We start from the raw sequence: 23,759 nt of genomic DNA, 5'->3' as shown, positions 1-23,759 counted from the left end.
GTACTTATACTTAGGGTTTCAGATTTAATTGGGGGGGGGGGGCGGGTGGAAGAACCCTCACTGTCTCACTTTCAAGTCTTTCTGGCTGTAGGGGATAAAAACCAGAAACTCACACCTGGAAGTGAAAGCATTGTGTAAGGGTGGGCATTTGCCCATGGAAATGGAGATTACTTACCTGTAACTGGAGGTTCTTCAAGATGTGTGGTCCGTATCAGTATTCCACACATGGATACGCATGAGCACCACGTGCCTGAGTCCAGAATTTCTTTCAAGCAATATCCATTGGTATGTACAACATGTCGTAGCTCTCCTCATGCTCCAAACTGAGGGCATAAAGGCTGGTGCTGGCCAACATCTCTCCAGTTTCCCATTCTTACTGCAGCATACCCAATCCACAGCAGAGGGGACAGAGGGAGGGTAGTGGAATATAGATAGGGACCACACATCTCAAAGAACTTCCACTTACAGTTAAGTAACCTCCATTTCTTCTTTGAGTGATGGTTGTAATGTGTATTCTGGATGTGAGAAATTAACAAGGAGTAGACAAACTGGGGGTGGGTGCAGGGAAACAGAAGTGATAGCTGAATGTGGCACTGCTGTCCCCACAGCTGTATCCACAGTTGAGACTGTACCATGGTATAATGTTTTATGAAAGTATGCAAAGAGCACCAAGTAGCTGCCCTACATATTCTAGTCTGAGTATGTCTCTCAGAGATGCAGCTGAAGTAGCTTGACCCCTCAGTGGAATGAGCCTTTATCCCTTTGGGGATGGTTGGGAAGATGCCAACTAGTTGGTAACAAAAGGTGATCCAACCCAAGATCCATTTAGAAAATCTCTGTGTGAATATATATTGACCTCTTGATCATTCTGCTGTGGAAACAAATAGTTTAGGTGTCTTCTAATCTTCTTTGTTCTTTGCAGATAAAAGGCCAAAGCCCTCTGGAAGTCCAGAGAATGCAGTCTTCTCTCTTCTTCCAAGGCATGTGGTTTAGGAAAAAAATACAAGTAATTGGATGACTTGACTCTCATGAAATATAAAAACTACCCTGGGTATGGCTCTGGTGTGGAGGTGTAGCGATACCTTTTCTTTATAGAAGGTGGGCCAACCATAAGTACTCCCAGTTCACTGACTCTTGTTGCCGATGTTATAGCTATCAGAAAGGCCACCTCCATGCACAGACAGGTCATAGAGCATGTAGTCTGAGACTCAAAGGGAGTCTTAGTGAAAGATGACAGAACAAAACTGAGATCCCACTGAGATACAAACTTCACCACTGGTGGAAAGGTTCTGAGAATCCCCTTCAAAAATATAGTTGTGACAGGGTGTGTCAAATCATACAGTTATCCACTGGAGGATGGAAAGTGTTAATTGCTGCTAAATGAACCTGCAGGGAACTGAACGCAAGATCCAAAGACTTACAGGTAACTAGATACTCTAAGATATCAGGGATTCCAATGGAGTTCAGAGACAAATTGTGTTGATGAACACAAGTGGAGAAATGCTTCCATTTAGCTGAGTAACAGCTTCTTGGCCAGTTCACTTGCCCCAAGGTCAAACATATTTGATGAATGTTCTCTAAAATAGGGGCTTCTTAAATGTTTTCATGGAATGTCCACATCCTAATTGAGTCTTGTGGACTTGCATCTCACCCTTCCCATCCTCTATTAAATGACTGACTACTCTTTCCATTTACAATAGCACACCATCCTGGTGACAGCTAATAATTCTGTTATGTTAAAGCAAGTTTCTGAAAGCATTAGTGTATTTTTAGCTGTATGTAGCATAAGGGTTTTGTCCATTCTGCAGAATTACACAGTTTATATTTGCTTTTCAGTGTCTCCTCCACATGTTCTGTTGTTCTCGGCTGGAAACAAGGAGGAAGGACAGACATGTGGCCATCCAGCTTCCCAGGGCAAACAACGGGGGCTCAGTGTAGGTCCCAAGCCCACAGATTGAAAACTCCTGCTCTATCTACCTTAGGTACTTATATAGTGCCCATTATTGTAGTACCTAGAGAACAAAGATTTTCTTCTAGCATACGTACATGGAAAGCACCATTAATCTGTAAATTTTAAAGAGCACAAAAATGCCATTTACTAGCAACACCCAACCCTTTGAAAAGGTCCCCCAAACCACAGCCACAGTTTTAAAAAAATGTAAACATTTGAGAATAAAACACTGGAATTAGGTAAAAAATAAATAAATCAATGCTGAAAATTAGAAGGTACCATGGCTCCAACATGGAGTAGATGGCACGGGTACTTTTTGTGGAATTATGCAGAGGGTTTGTGTGGTACTCTTTGCTGACACATCAACACAGATTTTGCTTGGTTTTATAGGATTACAATTTTAGGCAACAGGGATGTCAGGTCCCCCTTTTCAGTGGGATAGATATGGATTGGTGCTTGATTCCCTGAAAACCACAGAGATTGGGAGGTACTGAGGAAGTCTTGGTGGGTGAGATTCCATGGCCTGCGTTGTGCAGGAGGTCAGACTAGATGATCATAATGGTCCCTTCTGACCTTAAAGTCTATGAGTCTATAAGTCCCCACCTCACCTCTTCCTGAGGCATCCCAGGAAAGGGGGTTAGATTCACAGGAAGCCTGAGCCATCCTATGAGGCCAGGTAGCTTCCTAGGTATTAGGTTGTCCTGGGTTGCAGGCCATGATACAGCTTGGAAGTAAGCCAGGTTCTGAGAGGGCCTTGCTCTTAAACTGCTGTTAAGCTTTGGGAATGTGGTACTCTGGAATTGAGCATGAAAAAAAGAAGGCATGTGACAGAGAGTACCACCTATTGCCTTCTCTCTTTTTACTGCTGCTGGACAGGTCACCTTATGAGAGGTTATGCTCTCATGGAATGAATAAAGTTCCATTCGCTTGCCCAAAAATTCCAGATGTCTAACTGTGTCCTTACTGTGCCCTTCCATTCCCTATTTCTACTCCAACATATCTTCAACTTTGCTATTTGCATGCCCAGTGTCTGGTGACTGCAAACATCAAGTTGGGTGGGGTGGGTGTGAACAGAGAGGTCTGCATGACTTGGTGAATTATCAGTAAGATACAGAGTTTTTCATTTCTTTACTACAGGTTAGAATCCAGACTAGATTTCCCTTACCTGAAAGTTGCTAAGCGGTTCAATGGCCTATGTGAAATGAATTAATGGTCTCAGTCCAAGTCCTAATAGACAGGTCTTCACATCACAAAGCTTCCTTTGTAACTGGCACCCCTTTTGGCAGCCTCATCTGAAGCCAAGGATTGAATGGGCAGGACCTTTTTCATCCCTAGATTTGATCCCGCCAGAATAGAGTTGAGATTGTTTAAAGGAGTTGCTTTGCTTGGGGACTGAAATTTTCAGAACACTGCATTGAATCTGCCGTGGCTACCATGACCAGACAAACTCAGGTAAGCTGTTTTAGCAAGATAGTGCATTGGTGAGGGAAGATGGAGAGAGCTGTATTGCTGACACCCATGCTGCGGATAAACAGAGGCTTTCAATATGTGGCAGTATAGCTGAGAGCCCAGAAATGGGCCATGATAGGAATCTGGTGAGTCCCACCCACCAGCTGAGAGGGAGTGGCATAAAAAATGCAAAATCTCACCGTCACTAGGAACCTGAGGAGGAGATAAGGAAGAGCAGTTCACTCAGTCATCCTCTCTCTCCCCCTTCTGTCATCCCGACCCTACTACGTGCCTTTAACCCAAACATAGTAGACCTCTCCCCATCCTGTCCTCCATCCTCCCTCCCCACTCTGAACTCTGCAGCAGACACAGTTTCTCCGATGGAGGCGTTGGTGCCATCTTCACAGACTGGAAGCTGTGCCACCTTGGAGATGAGTGCTGTGCAAATGGGGTGGGAAGAGAGGTTAGACAGAAGTACCCAGCAGCACCAACCCTAATCCACAAGCCCCACACCCAGCAATACTGTCCCTCTTCCAGCTGAGTGAAAACCCTCTAAATCCCACAATCCATTGCAGTTGGACTGTGGGATACAGTAGATCATTGGGGCAACATTTTACACCATTTTGAGCATCACAGACCCCAAAAACATAGAGAACCACTAATTCTCAGTCCCTTCCATGAGCTTCTGAATTCAGTACAAGAAAAAAATTCATAGTAATCACCTCAACCAAACCATCATTATGGGAGACTGAAAAAGTTTAAGGAGAACGAACAGAATGGTAACTTACTGGAGATGTTGTTAATCGAAGGATCGCTCCATTTTTAATTTCATTGCGATTCTGAAAGAGAAAATCCAAAAGGTTTTATTCCCTCTAATTACAATCAGCTCATACAAAAGGTGCAACATGCACGGGATAGAATACAACATTAAACCAGCAACAATGCTTTGTCTGTGTAAGTGTGTGAATGCCTCCCCAGTGCATATGTACGCTAAGATACACAATTTCCCCCTTATTATGCAAGCTACCCATTGTTAAAGCAAGAAATAGAAATATATATGTTCTTCATATGAAGTTTTAAACAGACTTAAACCATTTTAAGAATGACTTCATGTATTGCAGAATTTAGCTACCATTGACAATTTCTAAATATTTCTTTGAAATATACCATAATAGACATAAATAACTGCCAGTAATGTCTGGCTCTAATCTTGTGCTGCATAGCTGAGGAGTTTGTAAGATTGCTGAAACCTATCATTAAACATCTGCAGCATTTAAATGTTATCCCACAGGCTCTTCATTTTCTAGAACAAGAACATGCTGACAAACCACTGGAACCAGCCACTGAGCTCTGCCACCACTGTTTTGCACCCACCCTCCAACAAAGATGCTGAAGGGTTAATAAGTCAAACTACATCACTGATGTCTGCAAATTCATTTATACCACAAGTCATTTCTCACATAGTTGGCAGAAAGAGACGGGATAAGATATTTTCTTTTGGCTAAGCTCATATAAAATGTTAAATTAAACTAAGGTGCCTGCAGGAAGCTAAGAATCTCGTAACAGTTTTTGAAAGAGTATGGGATAAGCCAATCTTCTGTCCAATAAGCCTCTTTAAAAAAAAAAAGAGATTCTAAGAGAGATTCTATAGCCCAAGACAGCCTGTGAAGTACTACCAAACATATAATAGCACATTTGCCTATGTTGCACCTCACCAAAAGCTAAATTGATGTCAAACTCCCACTGAGCTTCAGTGGCCTTTGGATGAGTCCCAAAGTCTCAGTACTACCAGTATTTACCCTGGTATTTTGTAACAAGCTTGGGGATGCCTCTAGTGCAAACCCAAATTCTGTTGACACATTTATGTTTTTCTAAAAGATATGCTCTAGTTCAAACCGGAAATTTTTTTTGGTAAATTCTATGGCCTAAATAATCACAACGGTCACTTCTGACTTCAGAATCTGTTAATCTCTTACTTTGAGACACTGTTTTAACTTTTTAAAATGTTATATTAGTTTAAAAAAAAAAATCCAGCAACGTGTGATTAACCAATCTGAGGTAAGAGGTAAAACAGTGATCCTGAGTTCCTATAACTGCAAAATGCAACAGTTTGATTGAAGATAATTATATTATCGTTTTATCTATTTCTTTTATGAGAATACAGAGCACCAAAATGTAGAAGAGAGCAAAAACATTTCAAATGACTGCAGCGTAGAGTGTTCCATAGGTTGATGTTTGGGGAGGGGGGACTTTTTTTTTTTTTTTTTTTAAAAGCGATTTTCCCCAACTCTCCTTAACCCTATGCAGCTCAACAACAAAATAATATAAATAAGATGTATCCTGCTTGAAACCAAGGTGATTAAACGGGTCACTAAATAAGGTCCAGTACATGGTCTCTCTCCTGGTATTCAGAGCAATTCATGAGACTGGCTCTAGCTACTTCAGAGAGATCACGTCTCCATCCACAACATAAATGCAAAACTAATTTCTTCAATTTTGCTTTCCCCACAATAATATTTTCTTTCTCTCTGTCATCACCCCACCCCACCCCACCCCCGCCCACAAGTAAATAAAGATCTCTGTTTCTTCAGCAGTCTTGGAATGGGGGGGGGGGGGAGAGGGAATTCATGTTATTTCTAATTCCAGGCTAGGTACTTGAAAACTACTCAGATATTCTGGCATTGGGGGCTACATGGGGGGGACGGATAGCTCAGTGGTTTGAGCATTGGCCTGCTAAACCCAGGGTTGTGAGTTCAATCCTTGAGGGGGCCATTTAGGGATCTGGGGCAAAAATTGGGGATTGGTCCTGCTTTGACCAGGGGGTTGGACTAGATGACCTCCTGAGGTCCCTGCCAACCCTGATATTCTATGATTCTAAATAGACAGAGTAGGTAAATATTTGCCTAAATAAATGCCAGCCCACATTATATAGAGTTGTACAGAAAAAATGAACCACAGTGCGTAAGTAGTGCTGGGAGAGATTTTGTTTTGACCTTCCTGCCATGTTCATTTCTCTGGCTGGGTCTATACCAAGATTTTCAGACCCCAAATTCTCAATGGGCGGTGGAAGTTGTAACGTAGACAAGGCTCAGACATTTTTTTTTTAAATCACCAAGCCATCACACCTCGCTCAGAGTAGAGTACAGTAACACTTTCCTACACTACAACTTCCATCAGTGCTATCACTGTGAGCAGCTCTCATTGAGAATTAGCAGTCTATAAAACCTACTGTAGACAAAGGTTTAAGGAAAAAAATATATTCCCTTTTATCTGAATGCATCCAAAGCATCAGTTTTCTAACACAGTAGGCTAGCGACACTTAAAAAGGGGTTAGCTTCTCCCCAATCAAAAATCCAATTTCGTTTATCCATTCTAAATAATGACTTAAGAGCCTGCAAGGAAACAATCTGTAAGCACACAATTAGACCAAGAGGATTTTTTACATTAACTGCATGGTGCAGTATTCAGTATGCCAGTTAAATTTCAACAACAACGTTTATACACATCTAATCTGCTTAGTGGTAGAGAGACTGTATCTGGAGTTCTTACTCAGGATACCTGAATGTCATTTAAACACAACATCTTGGATTCTGGCATTCATGTTCAGAACACAAGGGTCAGTGTTATTTAGGGTAGGATATGCCATTATTATCTAGGATGTAAAAAGTGCATTTGTTTTCCAAGGTATTTGGAGAAACCTCCTACCAATCTCTGTTTCACACAGACACAGCAGATTCATAAACAACATCATCAAGATGACAGGTTTCAGAGTGGTAGCTGTGTTAGTCTGTATCAGCAAAAACAACGAGGAGTCCTTGTGGCACCTTAGAGACTAACAAATTTATTTGGGCATAAGCTTTCGTGGGCTAGAACCCACTTCATCAGATGCATGGAGTGGAAAATACAGGAGCAGGTATAAATACATGAAAAGATGTGAATTGGCTTACCAAGTGTGAGGTTAGTCTAACGAGACAATTCAATTGACAGCAGGATACCAAAGGAGGAAAAATAACTTTTTAAGTGGTAATGAGAGTGGCCCATTTCAGACATTTGACAAGGTGTGAGTAACAGTAGGGGGAAATTAGTATTGGGAAAATTAGGTTTAGGTTTTATAATGACCCAGCCACTCCCAGTCTTTATTCAGGCCTAATCTGATGGTATCCAGTTTGCAAAGTAATTCCAGTTCTGCAGTTTCACGCTGGAGTCTGTTTTTGAAATTTTTTTGTTGAATGCCACTAGCCGTCACCTACAGCCCCCAAATAAAACCTCTCCAGCGCATCATCAAGGATCTACAACCGATCCTTAAGGACGATCCCTCACTCTCACAGACCTTGGGGGACAGGCCAGTCCTCGCTTACAGACAGCCCCCCAACCTGAAGCAAATACTCAACAGCAACTACACACCATACAACAAAAACACCAACCCAGGAACCAAACCCTGGTGCCAACTCTGTTCACATATCTATTCAAGGGACACCATCATAGGACCTAACCACATCAGTCACACCATCATGGGCTCGTTCACCTGCACATCTACCAATGTGATATATACCATCATGTGCCAGCAATGCTCCTCTGCCATGTACATTGGCCAAACCGGACAGTCTTTAAGCAAAAGAATAAACGGACACAAATCTGACATCAGGAATCATAACATTCAAAAACCAGTAGGAGAACACTTCAGTCTCCCCGATCAGTCAATAACAGACCTAACAGTAGCAATTCTAAAAGTGGTTTATTTTTCTTCTTCCTACTCTGCCCAAATCACAGGCATCATGGGCACATCAGACTTCTAATGAAGTAATAGCATTTAAAAAGTGGGCCCAGGGTCATTAAAAGAGTCCCCTAACCATGGATAGGGATGAAGATATATTCATTTCAATTCCAAGATGCCATCAAAACAGCCAAGTCAGCCAAGTAAGCAGAAGCTTGCGGGAAGAGCACTTGAGAAAACCTACCAAGCAAGTCAAAAGTTAAATGAGTCATGTAGTGGGTCCTCTCACTTTTATAATGATTATATCCACTGAAATGCATCGTGACTTGGCTTGCTGCAATTGGTTGGAACGGAATGTGCTGGCGGTGGTGGTTCATTTTTAAAAAACAAAACCAAAAAACATTTTGGGAAGGTCTGGGAGCTTTGGTTCTTGGGCTCAATATTTCATTAATTTTTAGATTTGTACAAATTAGACATGGGTCTGTCTAAGAGGGCTCTTTCTTAAACAATAGTTAAGCAATCCAAAAGTACTTTAATCACACATTTACATCCAAAATAATTATTGCTTCTTCATTTTTGCAGTTTTTTAAAAATTTACTAAACTTCTTCTCTCCTTAAATGCCACAAAAGAGTTTTCATTTTTAGGATTTATGCGATATACTTTAGTTCCATCTCTGTAACATTTTCTTTGTCCAATCTGAGAGCATTGCAAGTAGTAAACAAATGTATACATTCAAAAATGTTCGATTTAATTTTTTTAAATTCATTTTTAATAACCTAGGATATTGTTTGACAGGAGTCACCAGGTGGTGAAGCTATACATAGTTTCAAAGGTTCTTTTTCTTGGCATCTGACCACTGTTCAGTCTTTGAAACAACACTTGCATGGTTCTGTTAATTTTGTAATTAAGTTTCTTTTTGGGTGTGGTGGAGGGAGAGCTGTTGTAAGCAATAGGAGAATTTGCTCTCTGTATTAATCTAACCAGAGAGAAATTTTTGTTGCCCCCTGGAAACCAGGCATTAACAGTTTGGCTGAGATTCCAGTGTTGCTAATTCATGATTTTGTCATGAGTCTCACAATAATTATTGTTTTCGTTAAAACCACAGCTCCTGGAATCATGTGGATATGTGATGATTTCACCCTTCATTCTTAAAGAAAAAGTAAGTCTCAGCACTCGTGGCTGTGGAGAAAGCTTCAAAATGTGGCCCCAGGGCACCCTAAAGGTTCATAACACAGAAGGCAAATAAAAAGAACACCAAATCTATTGTTTTTACATAATCTCATGATTTTTGGTGAGCCTGACTCGTGATTTTTGAACGTTTGGGGTTGGCAATACTGGATTCCTAAAAGAGGGGATTGTCTGTGTCCTGTTTAACCACCTCTGTTCAAAGGCTGGTGTATATACACAGAGTAAGAAAATATCAAAACTTTCCATCATTGATTTATCCTCCAATAGGAAGTCCCTGACATTTGATATTGCTCGCTCAGCAGAGAGGTGACAATATTAATAGTAATAGAAGTACATTTTTAAACACGTATTTTTAAAGATACCAAAAGCAGTTATTTCTGACAGATCTCTAATAAGAGCGCGGGTGTGCTATGTACAGCAAAATTGTTATATTTAGAATTTCTTTAGTAGATATAGAAGTAATAGTCTATTCTATTATTGGAAAAGAATTTTTATCATTTAAAAACATTGTCTCCTCTACAGTCTTGTTAATTCAGAGATTTGATTCAGGTAAGCTCCATAGAGTTCAGGTCATATACAGTGTCCACTTATTCTCCCAAGATAGGTCATTGAGGTATTACACACACATATGATACAATGTTCCATTTGTGAGAACGCAGGATTTGCCAATAACTTAGTTCCACATCAGCCTAGACAAGACTCTCCTAAAACGCTACAGGACTAGGGTGTCTAGGGGGAAAATCATTCTAGCAGACTGAATTTACAGACATTTAAATTTAGAGTATTACATTTAATGCTTTGGCCAATATATTGAAATCCCTACGGATCACTTGAACTGAGCCAGTCTCTAAATGACTCTGGCCAGACTATACCTGCATTCAGTATTGGCCCAGAAAGTAACAGAAAAATGTACACAAATTCAGAGAGGCAAAAACGATCAAGCAGCTGCAGAGAATGACTTATGAGGAAGAATTAAAAAAATTAAAGAAGTTGACTCTGTACCTCAAGTAGAACCCTGGAACCCCCGTATTCACCATTGTGATATGATGATGATATGTTCGGTACAAAGTATGCCTTCTGAGGTATCATTTGAGAAGTCATGATCTGTTGAACATTACTATCTTGTTGAATTGTGTGTGCTACCATTGTATCTGAAGTTATGAAGTTTTGCTATGTGCATGTCACTGAAATATGTTGTGGGGTTGAGAGAACCCACAACTAGCCTTCAGACATGCCAAACCCATGGAAAAAAAAACGCAGAAATTGGGCTTGTTTTTGGCTTAATTGGCTTGTAAGTTGCTTGTTGGCTAGTTTTTGGCTTGTTTTGCTTGTAGCTTCACTTTTTGATTGGCTCCCAGCAACCAGGGGTAAGGTGGGGTGTCAAGGTTCCTTCCCCACTCTGAACTCTAGGGTACAGATGTGGGGACCTGCATGAAAACCCCCTAAGCTTATTTTTACCAGCTTAGGTTAAAACTTCCCCAAGGTACAAACTATTTTACCTTTTGTCCTTGGACTTTATTGCTGCCACCACCAAGCATCTAACAAATATATAACAGGGAAAGAGCCCGCTTGGAAATGTCTTTCCCCCCAAAATCCTCCCCAAACACTACACTCCCTTTCCTGGGGAAGGCTTGATAAAAATCTTCACCAATTTGCATAGATGAACACAGACCCAAACCCTTGGATCTTAAGAACAATGAAAAAGCAATCAGGTTCTTAAAAGAAGAATTTTAATTGAAGAAAAAAACTAAAAGAATCACCTCTGTAAAATCAGGATGGCAAATACCTTCCAGGGTAATCAGATTCAAAACATAAAGAATCCCTCTAGCCAAAACCTTAAGTTACAAAAAGACACAAAAACAGGAATATACATTCCATTCAGCACAGCTTATTTTATCAGCCATTTAAACACAACAGAATCTAACGCATATCTAGCTAGATTACTTACTAAGTTCTAAGACTCCATTCCTTTTTTGTTCCTGGCAAAAGCATCACACAGACAGAGAGATCCTTTGTTTCTCGCCCACTCCAGCTTTGAAAGTATCTTGTCTCCTCATTGGTCATTTTGGTCAGGTGCCAGCGAAGTTATCCTAGCTTCTTAACCCTTTACAGGTGAAATGGTTTTTCCTCCGGCCTGGAGGGATTTTAAAGGTGTTTACCCTCCCCTTTATATTTATGGCCGGGGGGGGAGGGGGAGTCAGAGGTTCACAGAGGGCCCACTACAGTCCCAGACTGCATGCCAGGGGGATCTAGTCGCACTGAGTGTTGGATTCTTAGGGATTGGCTTGTTTTAAAATGGGATTAGCTTGATTTTTGTCTTATTGTGAAAGTCGGGGTGCTTATTTACCACGTGAAAGTTGGCAACTGTGCTAGTCTTTCAGTGGTAACAAATGAGCAACTAACATGGGTCAGAGGAGAGTTGATGGCCCATCAAGAAGAATCCACTCTCCCAGACTCTTCAGAGAAGCACTTACACGAGGGGTGGCCAACCTGAGCCTGAGAAGGAGCCAGAATTTACCAATGTACATTGCCAAAGAGCCACAGTAATACATCAGCAGCCCCCCCATCACCTCGCGCCCCACCCCACCCCCGCTCCCAGCACCTCCCACTCACCGGCAGCCTTCCCCACACCTCCCAATCAGCTGTTTCGTGGCATGTGAGTTAAACCAGCCTTCAGAGACCGCAGCAGGGAAGACACTGCTGTGTGTTTACACTGTCAGCTGCAAGTGCAGTGCTGTGGCCCCAGCAGCAGCTCTTGCAATGCCACACAGAGCAGTGCATTGTGGTAGCTATCCCAGTGTACAAGTGGCTGCAGCGTGCTTTTCAAATGGGGGCGGGGGGAGTGTGACAGGGAGTGTGTTGTGTGCATGGGACGGAGACCGTGTGTTTTGGGGGGCAGAGAGTGTGTCAGCATGCTGTCTTATAAGTCCAGACAGCAGCAGACCCCCCCCCCCGCCTCTCTCTCTCTCACACACACCCACTCACAATAGCAGCATTCCATAGCAATGGTTTGCTTTGTCCCGGAGCAGATAAGCATGCCGTCTGTCAGAAACGGAGCTTTGAAAGGGGATATCTGCATACCTGCAGCTAAGTTCAAAACAATGACAAGAGTGGCCACTTGACTTCAGGGGATTATGGGACGTTTCCGGAGGCCAATCACAGCACAGTAATGCAACACGTCGTCCACACTGACACCTGGGCATTTCAGCCGGGGCGCAGCAAGCTTTATGCTTCTCATGGAGGTGGATTACCAGAAGCGCTCCAGCTGCAGAGTCCAGGCACTCTAAGTGCCTTGCCAGTGTGGACACCTCAGGAGTTAGGGCACCCAGGGCTGATTTAACATGCTCTGACTTGCAAGTGTAGCCAAGCCCTAAGAAGCGATCTCTCAGACTGCAGAATAGTCTGGCAAAGGAAGTAGTGGAAACCCCACTGCTTGAGTCATAGACCGGACAAAGCACTAGACAGTATACGCCAGGGAGTATATTACAGGGAATAATGCTGAAATGGCAGGGGAAACAACTAGATAACCTACCAAGTTACTTCCATCTCTAAGTTCCATGCTGTCTCCCACTTTCATATTATCTACAGATGCTAAGGAAGTGCCAAGCTAAGCACTAAATCAGAAACCCCTGCTATTCAGCATGTTTGCTTACAACCCAGAAGAAAGAGGTTAATACTGAAATGAAAGACTAAAAGCTACAAAAGGTTCGTTTCTTGTTCTATCTTTTACATAACCTCCCACACACAGCGCTTACAATGGTATGGTGGAATTTCACCAGAATATACAATTACAGGTCCTATTCAGAGAAAAATAGGTCAGGAGCAAAGGCACCTTTCAGACAGACCGAATACTAGTTACTTAACTATACTCTGGTTCGCAAACAACAAGAAGATTCCATCTGTAAATGGAGCAAGGGGCTGGGTGGGGGAGGATGAAAAGCCAGGTGAGGACTGCACCATTTGCAAAACAATACAGAAGTAAAATGTTCTCAAAATAAATGGTGAGAAGCAATGCCTGCTCCATTTTCAAATGAACATGAAACTGTAGGAGGCATGAAAGGAAAAAAAAAAAAGTGGGACGTCTTCACAAGTGTCAGATATAAAAGTTTAAAAGCAATGAAAATATGACTGAATAAGAATTGACTGTACTCAACATGAATGAATGAAAGTTCCCTGCATTTAAAGACAATATGAAAGTTACATCAGCTTCATCAGTAAGCGCTGAGTTGTAGTCACTGGCCAAAAGGGCATGCAGCACATTAATGACTGCAGATTAACCACTTTTCCCTCCACTTTTATGATTGTCTACACACACAAGTTTGCACCAATTGAGTTACACTGGTGCAAACTTGTGTGTAGACAATCATAAAAAAAGTCATTTGAAGAATGACCTGTTTAGTAGCAGGTATAAACTAAACCAAATCAATTTAAGCTAAACCAGAATAAAATCATCAAACTCAGAATGTATTTTCACAGCCTTATTGCACAAGTTTAACTAAAGGTATATCTTCAGTGCATCGTTAGCCCAGAGAATAGGTAACCAGGTCTGAACACCCAAGATAACCTAGTCCAGATGTGAGCAGCCACAATGCAAAGCCCAACTCAACTCATTGTGTTCTCATTGATGCTGTACTCAGCTGTGTATGTTGCTAGGACTTTGGGAGCATATCCCGTGGTTTTTTGTGCTGCATTAAGCTGGACCACTCTATGGGTATGTTGGCCCTGCAACTGGGAGCATGCCACCAGGCCCGGGCAGACAAATGCACTAGCTCTGCTCAACCTACCAAGCTAAAAATAAAGAACAAAAGTACCATGCTGGGTCAGACCAATGGTCCATCTAGTCCAGTGGCCAGGTACCAGAGCTTCAGGGAAGCATACAGAACAGGGCAGTTGGAGTGATCCATCCTCATCTTCCCTTCCTGGTTTCTGGCAGTCAGAGGTTTAGGGTCACCTGAGCACAGAGTTATGTTCTTGACCATCTTGGCTAGTAGCCATTGATGGACCTATCCTCCAGAAACTTATCCAGGTTTGTATTTTTTTAAACCAGTTATAATTTTGGCCTTCAGAAAATTCCATGGCAATAAGTTCCACAGGTTAACTGTGAGTTGTGCAAAAACAGAAGTCCTACCTCTTGTTTGTATTTAACCTGTTTAAATTTCATCATCAGGTGACCCATGGCAGGGGGGAAGCATAGCTCAGTAGTTTGAGCATTGGCCTGCTAAACCCAGGGTTGGGAGTTCAATCCCTGAGGGGGCCATTTAGGGGATTGGTCCTGCTTTGACCAGGGGGTTGGACTAGATGATCTCCTGAGGTCCCTTCCAACCCTGTTATTCTATGATTATTGTGGGAAAGGGTAAACAACACATCTCTGTTCACTTTCTCCACACCAGTCATGATTTTATTAACCTCTATCATATCCCCCCCTTAGTCATCTCCTTTCTATATTGAACAGCCCTCATCTTTTTAATCTCTCCTCATACTGATGCTCTTCCATACCCTGGATCATCTTTGTCGCCCTTCTCTGAACCTTTTCCAGTTCCACGAATATCCTTTTGGAGATGGGATGACCAGAACTGGACACTGTATTCAAAATGGGGTGTACCATGAATTTATACAATGGTATTACAAAATTTTGTGACTTAGAATAGATTAGGAAAGGGATAGAAACTATCATTCTGTTTGCCTTTTTGACTACTAATGCGCATTGAGCTGAAGTTTTCAGAGAACTATCCACGCTGACCCCCAACATCTTTCTTGTGTGGTAACAGCTAATTTAGAATCCATCATTACATATCAGTAAGTGGGACTTTTTTTTTTCCAACGTGCTTTACTTTGCCCTTATCAATGTTGAATTTCATCTCCCATTTTGTTGCGCAGTCACCCTGTTTTGTGACATTCCCCTGTAAATCTTCGCAGTCAGCTTTGGACTGAATTATCTTGATTAATTTTTTATCATCTGCAAACTTTGCCACTTCACTGTTCACTCCCTTTTGCAGATCATTAATCAATAACACACTGAACAACACAAGTCCCAGTACAGTAGCCTGGTGAACACTGTGGTACGGCAGGTGGAATGGGCTAGCTACCTGAGTATAAACCTGCCTGACCCCTTAGGTCCATACACAGTGGGCTAGCCCTTGCTGCTGCCCATGTTGCAATGTCCACACTATTATTTTTAGCATGCTAGTTCGAGCAGGGCTAGCACATGTGTCTACCCAGGCTAGGAGGTATGCTCACAGCTGCAGTGTAGATGTACTCTAGGATTCATTCCCAGTGAATTGTGGGAAAACTTGTTTGTCCTGAGCACAGAGGGGGAACTGTGGGAAGGCACTGGAGGACTATAAGAATGTGAGTGATTCAGCCTGCATCCTTTCTGCAAAGCGGGCAGGTTACCAGCCCAAACAAAAGAGGACCCCAGCCCTAACCCACACCCCCAGCCATCCAACAAGGCTGGGTTAAAGCACCACCAAACTCAGCTGAGAGGTCTGTGTGTGGATCAGAGGAGGGTTAGGAGCAATATCTGGCTAAGAGCCCAGGCTAACTGCAGAGAAGACATACCCTAAATCAATTTCAAAGCTCCTCTTTAAATGAAACTGGTTCAACATTGCGTGTGTAGACAAGCCTTGGTGTCCTAAGGTGCTCCACTAGGTTCTGATGCTTTATTGTGGAACATCACAACTGCTAAACACCAAGTGAACATGGGTCTGGCCCACAAGGACGCAAGCAGAATCAGGCCCTATACCTCAATACCATCATATGCAGGAATTATATAATACAAATGACGCATCGTTATTGGCTTGATTGTCACAGCTCTTGCTCTGACATGTAGAGTAGTAAAGCAGAATATAGCATCCCTCTATAGTATATCCACCCCCCGCCTTACTCTCCTGCTCAAGATTGTAACTCTGGCCACAGGGGAAGGAAAGGAAGACAAAGCGGCTACTTGACTAACATTCCCTATTTTAAGTAAGTGCGTGGTGAGGGGGCAGAAAGTGAAAAGAGCTTTCACCCTCTCTGGCCCTTCACCACTTGCCAGCCAGAGTATCTGACCGGGGCAGACTGCAAGGAGTAAGCTGCACCAGGATAAAGGAGCAGGAGAAATTTGTGACTGATCCTCAATGATCTTCAACAACAGATCCACTGTTTTAACCCTCTCTATTCCTTACGCAGGGCAGATGGTAAAGTTCCAACCTAGCCTTGTATCACTATGTAAATTGCACTTCTAAGAACCAGGGTGGATAAACACCTATGTTTTTTTTTTTTTTAATTTAAATCACATGCTTTTAAATTTCAATTAAATTTAACTTTAACTGATTTTCTTTCAAAATAAACCTATTTAAAATTAAATTTGAAATTGAGAGCTATGTTAAGACCTAAACTACATATAATCTATTAAAATCAAATGACTTAAATACCAAAAATAATGTTAATCAGTACACATTTGCTGCCAAGTTTTAAAGGAAGTTAAACATTTGAAGTCAATGGCTAGCACCTGGAAGATCAGTTGTTGAAGTGCTAAACAAGCTTTTGACAACAATAGCCTCCTCTGCAGGTGCAGAAAGAATATTTTTTATTTCAGTTTATGCAACTAGTTCAGTTCAATGACTAGTTCATTCAAAGTTAAAAACCAACTGGGAGCTGGAAAAGCAGGAAAGCTTGTTTTCCTCCTCCAACATATGAATAAAAACTAGTTGAGAAAGGTTCTATAGGTTCTAAAATCTATAGGTTCTAAAATCTTGAAGGTCATGGGGACCAGAAATAGGGATGCCAACTTTTTGATTTTAGAAAATCAAACACCCTTGCCCTGCCCCAGGCCCCACCCCTGCCCCACTCCTTATCCAAGCCCCCCACCACATTAACTCCATTCCCCTCTCCCTCCATCGCTCACTCTCCCCCACCCTTGCTCACTTTCACTGGGGTGTGGCGGGGATTGGGGCGTGGGAGGGGGTGAGAGCTCCGGTAGGGGGTGTGGGGTCTGAGCTGGGGATGAGGAGTTTGGGGTGCAGGAGGGGGCTCCAAGATGGGGCCGAGGGGTTCAGAGTGTAGGAGGGAGCTCTGGGCTGGGGCAGAGTGTTGGAGGGGATGAGGGCTCCAACTTGCAGTGTGGGCTCCAGGGTGGGGCAAGCAATGAGGGGTTCAGGGTGTGGGAGGGAGCTCCAGGCTGGGACAGGTGATTGGGGTGCAGGGGAGGTGAGGTGGGGGTATGGGGCCAGGGAGGAGGGGTTTGGAGTGGAGGAGGGGGCTCAGGGCTGGGGTGGGGGGGGGGGGGGTTGGAGCATGGAGGGGGTTCAGGGTGCGGGCTCCAGGAGGGAGTTTGGGTGCGGGAGGGGGCTCAGAGCTGGGCAGGGGGTTGGAGCATCAGGGCCAGCTCTACCATTTTTGCCGCCCCAAGCAGTGAAAAAAACCTGACACCGCCGAATTGCCGCTGCGGACGGCAGGAGAGAGAGAGAAGCTGCTGCCGAATTGCCGCCACCGCGGAAACTCTGCCACCCCTTTCTAACTGCTGCCCCAAGCACCTGCTTGGAACGCTGGTGCCTGGAGCCGGCCCTGGGGAGCATGGAGGGGATGCAGGCTCTGAGAGGGAGTTTGGGTGCGGGAGAGGTCTCTGGGCTGGGGAAGGGGTTTGGGCTCTGAGTGGCGCTTATGTCAGGCGGCTCCTGGAAATGGCCAGTATGTCCCTCCAGCCCCTAGGCGGAGGCACGGCCAGGCAACTCTGTGCACTGCCCTCGCCTGCAGGTGCTGCCTCCACAGCTCTCATTGGCTGTGGTTCCCAGCCAATGGGAGCTGTGGAGCCAGCACTCGAGGTGTGTGGGGGGGTAGCACACAGAGCTTTCGTGGCCGCCCCTGTGCCTCGGGGCCACAGGGACATGCCGTCCACTTCCGGTAGCCTGCCTTAGCCCTGCCGCACCACTGACTAGACTTTTTTAACAGCACAGTCAGCGGTGCTGACCGGATACTCCAGGGTCCCTTTTCGATCGGGCTTTCTGGTCAAAAACTGGATGCCTGGCAACCCTCACCAGAAACCAGGAGTTCAATTCACTAACTACAGAGAATACTTCCTTTGTTTAATAAATTAGTTTAAAATTAAAAACAAAAGCATGTGATAAACTTTTTCTCTTATGTATCCAGCACATTTAAGGTAATTGTATTTAACTGATAAAAAATTAAAATTCTGGTTTTATACATTTTTAACTGATTGATTTTGAATTACTGTCCAAATGAGAGATTGACAAAAATTCAAGTAAAAATTAATCATGTAGTATACAACTAATGCATCATTCATCATTTTCTGACGATCAAAAAATGTAAAAATTAGTAATCTGAATAAAAGCTATATGATTGCTTAAATAAATGTGTATGGCTATAGTGTGTCCTCCTGGTTAGCAAAAAGAAGCACCATATTTAGCGTAAAGGCTACATTTAATTGCAAATCATCCGTTTTAATGGCTACCAAACAATGACAATCAACCTTTCTTTAGGAACATAATTAAAAAATTAGAAATACAAAACTTGATTAATATCTATGATTTAAATCAAAGTTTCCGGCATGCTCAGTTAAATCATGATTAAAACTGATCATTTTAATTACTTTGATTTCAATCAATCCACCCTAATAAGAATTACAGCCACCACCACCACCACCACCCCTCCCCCCTTGCTCTCCCACAGTTTATAGGGGCCTTTTTTTGTTGTTGTTTGTACAACGCCCAGTACTATAGGATCATGATGCATGAGTAGGGCTCTTAGTCAGTACTATAATACAAATAAATAATAAGTCTGAACTATTTTAAGTACCTCCCAGTTACTATCCTGGGATAAAAGAATAGCAAATAGCTGAATAAAACCAATGAAGAGGTACCTTAAAATACTGGTTAGGTTTGTGGTTAAATTCTGGCACTATGTATAGGTAACTTACTTTCTTCTTACTGTCTTTGATAACTTCCTACATTTTAATAAAAACTGCTATAACATGTTTGTTTGTTTTTATATAAACATTTTCATTTTATTTAATTTTTTCCCAAAAAATAATAGAAAAGAAAGCAACAAATAAACAAAAAGGAATGAGCAGGGAGGGAAAGAAAAGGAAGCTATTATGCTTTTTTGTGGCACAGATATATTATAGGCCACACCAAAACCTGGGACCCAAACACTTCTGGATATAGGGTAGTCTGGATCCAAAGCCTCTCTTTCTTCATTTGACCCATCTCTAGCAGAAACCCTGGCTGACCTGCTAAAACTTTGCCCTTACACTGATTGAGAAGGTTATTGTTAATCTTTTACACTTATTTCTCCAGCGACTATTTCATTTTGTTATTAAGTTAGAAAAACCATGCGAACAAAGAGCTGGTTGGCATGTGTGTGGTTTTAAGGTGACATGAGGAAATAAAGAACAGTTTCAAAGCTAGGAGCTCCCCATGGGACAACCAAGACACAGATGTGCTGTTCACCACATGAAAATGAAAATACAATTGAGAGCCATGAGTTAACAGTTCCATGTTCATAACTTTTTCACATCAAAATTTCCTACCAACCAAAATTATTTTCATTTGGTTTCATTTATTTCTTACAAATAAAACTTTAGACATCATAAGGTTTGTAACCGGCATCTAACTGAAAGGCCATAAATTAACAAGTGACCAGCTCATCAAAAGATATGACCTGCACATAGACTTTTGAATATCTATACAGGGACAGTTAATCTTTGCCAACAGTGCAAAACATTGAACTTGTGCTTTAGGGACGGCCCCTCATAAGAGGTCTGTGGGTCACCCAGCATGGCGGAGTTAAACTGCTCACTGCTGTTATCCATCTATTCATTAGTGTACTAGCTTCACTGAAGAACACAAGGTTATCATGAGCTGTGGCGTTTCCCCTGCATTCACTTTGGAAGCAGCATCTTATTAAGCAAAAGATGGGGAGACCATGTAGAAGTGGCCTGTATAATCATCTCTTTATAGCATGCATCCAGCCAGCAGTGGTAAACAGTGAACAACATTAATAAAAGTCACAGACGTGTGAGTAATACTGGTGGCATTTAATGCTCTTCTCACTTATTTACATGACTCAGAGTCAGACACACATTTTTTCAGCATGGAATAAACAAACTCATCAAAATCTTCCTTATAGCACATCCCAAAACGTTCTAAATGACAGTCTCTTCCCACCCAAACCATGAATTAAAAACAACGAAAAGCTAGCAAACTTTCTTCTGAACCAAACAGAAAAAACCCAGAGCAAATCTTTTCCAAAACAGAAACATGAAACCCACCAAGGATAGAGGTTAGAGCTGAGTGGCCTGTGGAAATGTACCCCGATTCTTTTCTTCAAACAGCCTGTGTATTTCTCAAACTTTGCTTCTTAGAAACCTTCTCTGCACATACAGTACTTATGTGTAAACAGTCAAACTCAGTCATGCCTCATTCTCTGCAAAAACATGTGTCACAATTAAATGTGATGGGCAAAGTATTCCCATTATATAATTCAGGAGGGGAGGAAAAATATCAGCTATTTCCTAAATTAGTTCATTCAATAGTTTCCCCCCTGGAATCCTTTGAAGTGTCTATCCATTTGAATTTTAAAAAGAAAAAGAAACAAGAGGAAGGTCCTGAAATGAACTAAGGCATGCACTGAAGGTTATCTGGTATGACTTAAACAGTTAAATGAAAAACCGTATATATGGTCTGTGTATATATATATATATATATTTATTTTAAAATTATGAGCAGTCCCTTGAGAATTGCTAAATTTAGTCTTTCTAAACACTTTACTGTGTCATCAAAGTCCCCTTCCATTTTTTCAGTTTTTTGCAGGGAGGGAAAGGGTAGGGTATTAAACAAGAAAAATAAGCTTAAGTCCCAACTGGAAATACACGAAACAGCTCTATGACAACAGTAAAAAAGTGTCTTCCCAACATAAAACCAAATCGCTTTGTACACTGCACAATGCCTGGTACACTTGATCTCACAAACACTGCTCACTAGCATGGATAGCCTCATAAGTAAATGCACATGCTACTAAACTCTGCCCCCACAATTACTGACTATGAGGAAAATCCTTTGTGCTTATGTTAACACCTTCAGTTTGGCCATCGTCATTGCCAGGACACAGACACAGAGAATGGTGTTTCAAATTAAAACAAACACTAACACCAAGAGAGTCAGTCAGCATGTACACAGTGGAAAATCAAATTTCAAAAATATCCACATAAATCTCTTGCAGTATGTCTATATCCCAGTCAGACATCTTTTTGTTTATAAACCTGGCATAAAATTAGAACTGGTCAGAAAATAGGTTCTACCTACTCACCCAGAAAATTTTTACTTTTCAGAAAAAAACCCAAAACCTCAATATGTCAGCCAAAACCAAAAATATTTTGATTTGGAAATGCCACTGTGCTGCCTCATGCAAGTCGTCATTCAGGTGCCTCGTGCTTCCATTCTCCTCTATCGGCCAGGTTCCCTGGTTAGACTACTTCTTCCATGATGCACCGTAGTCTTCCTAGGGAATAGGAAGTGCATCATGGGAGATGTAGTCCAGCCAGTAAGCCCAGCCCATAGAAGAGAGAGGGGACACAAGCCACCATGTCACATATCTGAATCAAAATATTCCAGAAACTTTTCTGATTCTCAAGTATTCCATTTTTCAATGAAAAATTGAAATTTTCTGTGGAAAGCAGATGCTTTCATTTGGTCAAAACCACAATATTTTACAAAAACAATATTGACAGAAAATTTTAACTGCCATACATAAAACGCAGCCAAACCATTTTCACTAAATAAAAATTCATTCTTTATAATGATCAGTTTACCACTGACATTGATTAAGATGGTATCAAGAGATATTTATCACTTGGGAATTTAGTTATATTATTTTCCTGTGTGCAGCCCAGTTAGGGCCCATTCCAAAGCCCAGTGAAATTAAATGGAGTCTTCCCACTGATTTCATTAAATTTTGGATCAGGCCCTTACTGCACAGGTCAAGAGTACTGCCTTTGTAGCAACATACCAACTGCATTCTTTTGGCCAAATTCATCTCTGTTGTCATTTCAGTGAGCTCAGCAGAATTACACTAGACAGGAATGCAAACCTTTGAATTGTTTAAATGAGTATATCCCGCTTAATTAGTAAGTTTCCCATTTTTATTATAGTTACAATTAATTACGATCGAAGCTCATGCAATTACATGTTTTTGTGAACTGCCCATTGCCATGGCATCTGGGCCCCAAAACGACTTAAACCAACATCACACATACAAAGCTGGAGTAGAAGTTCAGCATGTAACAGGGAGCTGGCAAGTGTTACACAGTCCTTGCAGCTAATTTCTACTAGATCAAATCAGCCACTTAGAAAAAAGGGAAGTGGTGTACTGAAGCTTTCTTTAGCATTCAACAAATACTGTATATCTTACATGTTTTAATTTCCTCTATGCTGCTTCCCAGTAAATGTGTACATGCACAAACATCAGCAGCAGAGGGACTGAATGTCTGAAGATTAAATGAGCTTCATAAACATTAAGACTGTGGGCACCATCAGAACTCTTATTTTACATTTTAAAACCATTTACCACTGTAATTCTGAAAACAAGGAAACAAATTTTAATGCTAGTTTCTCCCTAACTTATGTTGATAGTTAGCTTATGCAGTCAGTTAACATTTATATTTTGCACCCTTGCTCTCCCTTTGAAACTTGGAATCTTCCATGTAGTCATGCAGTATACTTTCAGGTTCAAGATATGACAGCACCTCTAGCCCCAGCCAATTCACCCTGCCCGTCTCTTCTCTTTCTCTCTCCCCCCGTCCCCCCCAAAAACACCCCACAGTGAAAAGTGTTTAAATAATTGAAAGGTTTGCACACAAACCAATATAAGACAACAAAATTCAGAGATAAGACTAACTGTATCCTCAATTGAACTGGCTCCAGAAAACACAAATATGTAAGATCAGTGTGTGAGGCTGTGCACCACATGTATTATAATACTTAGTTTATGATAATTTCCACCTGAACTGTGAATTCCTTGCCAAAAAAAAAAAAGAAAAAAAAAAGGTGAGTCATATTGTGCAGCAATTTTTTTTTGTCTCCACTGATTTTATATTGTCATGGGTTGGCCTACACCTCATTGAAACTGCTCTCGAAAACAAAGTCCCTCATTTAGGACAGTTATAAGAAGCCATTAAGCTCCTTTATGGAATCAGATAGCAGAAACAAAAGGGACCTCCAACCAAAACACTGGCATATGTCATCACCCAAAACAAAGGCACTGGTGAGGCTGCTCAGGAATTTCAACTATGCGGGCAGCGGGGCTTCACTGAGTATTGTTTTAGCAGAAGGGTGTGCTCTGTGCTGAGAAAAGCAGGAAAAAGACCAAAGGAGAAGGCAGACAGCAAGGAAGCACCAGACATGAAAGCACCTGAAAAAAACTAAAATCCTGAAAGAATGTAGCAACTGTGGGCAGTCAAA

At 41.9% G+C, this 23,759-nt stretch overlaps 1 protein-coding gene across 2 annotated transcripts in view; it reads right to left on the bottom strand.

The window, feature by feature from the left end:
• ELMO1 (engulfment and cell motility 1) overlaps nt 1-23,759 on the bottom strand; it is a 417,191-nt gene that overhangs the window by 298,974 nt on the left and 94,458 nt on the right. For both annotated transcript variants that reach the window (XM_077811025.1, XM_077811026.1), the window contains exon 5: nt 4,189-4,239. In XM_077811025.1, the coding sequence (XP_077667151.1) occupies nt 4,189-4,239 (51 nt within the window). The remainder of the gene's footprint in view (nt 1-4,188; nt 4,240-23,759) is intronic.

Source organism: Eretmochelys imbricata, chromosome 2, assembly GCF_965152235.1.
Source record: "Eretmochelys imbricata isolate rEreImb1 chromosome 2, rEreImb1.hap1, whole genome shotgun sequence".
Classification (NCBI taxonomy): Eukaryota; Metazoa; Chordata; order Testudines; family Cheloniidae; genus Eretmochelys; species Eretmochelys imbricata.
Note: the sequence above shows the minus strand (reverse complement) of the source record. Positions and strands in the feature narration are given on the sequence as shown.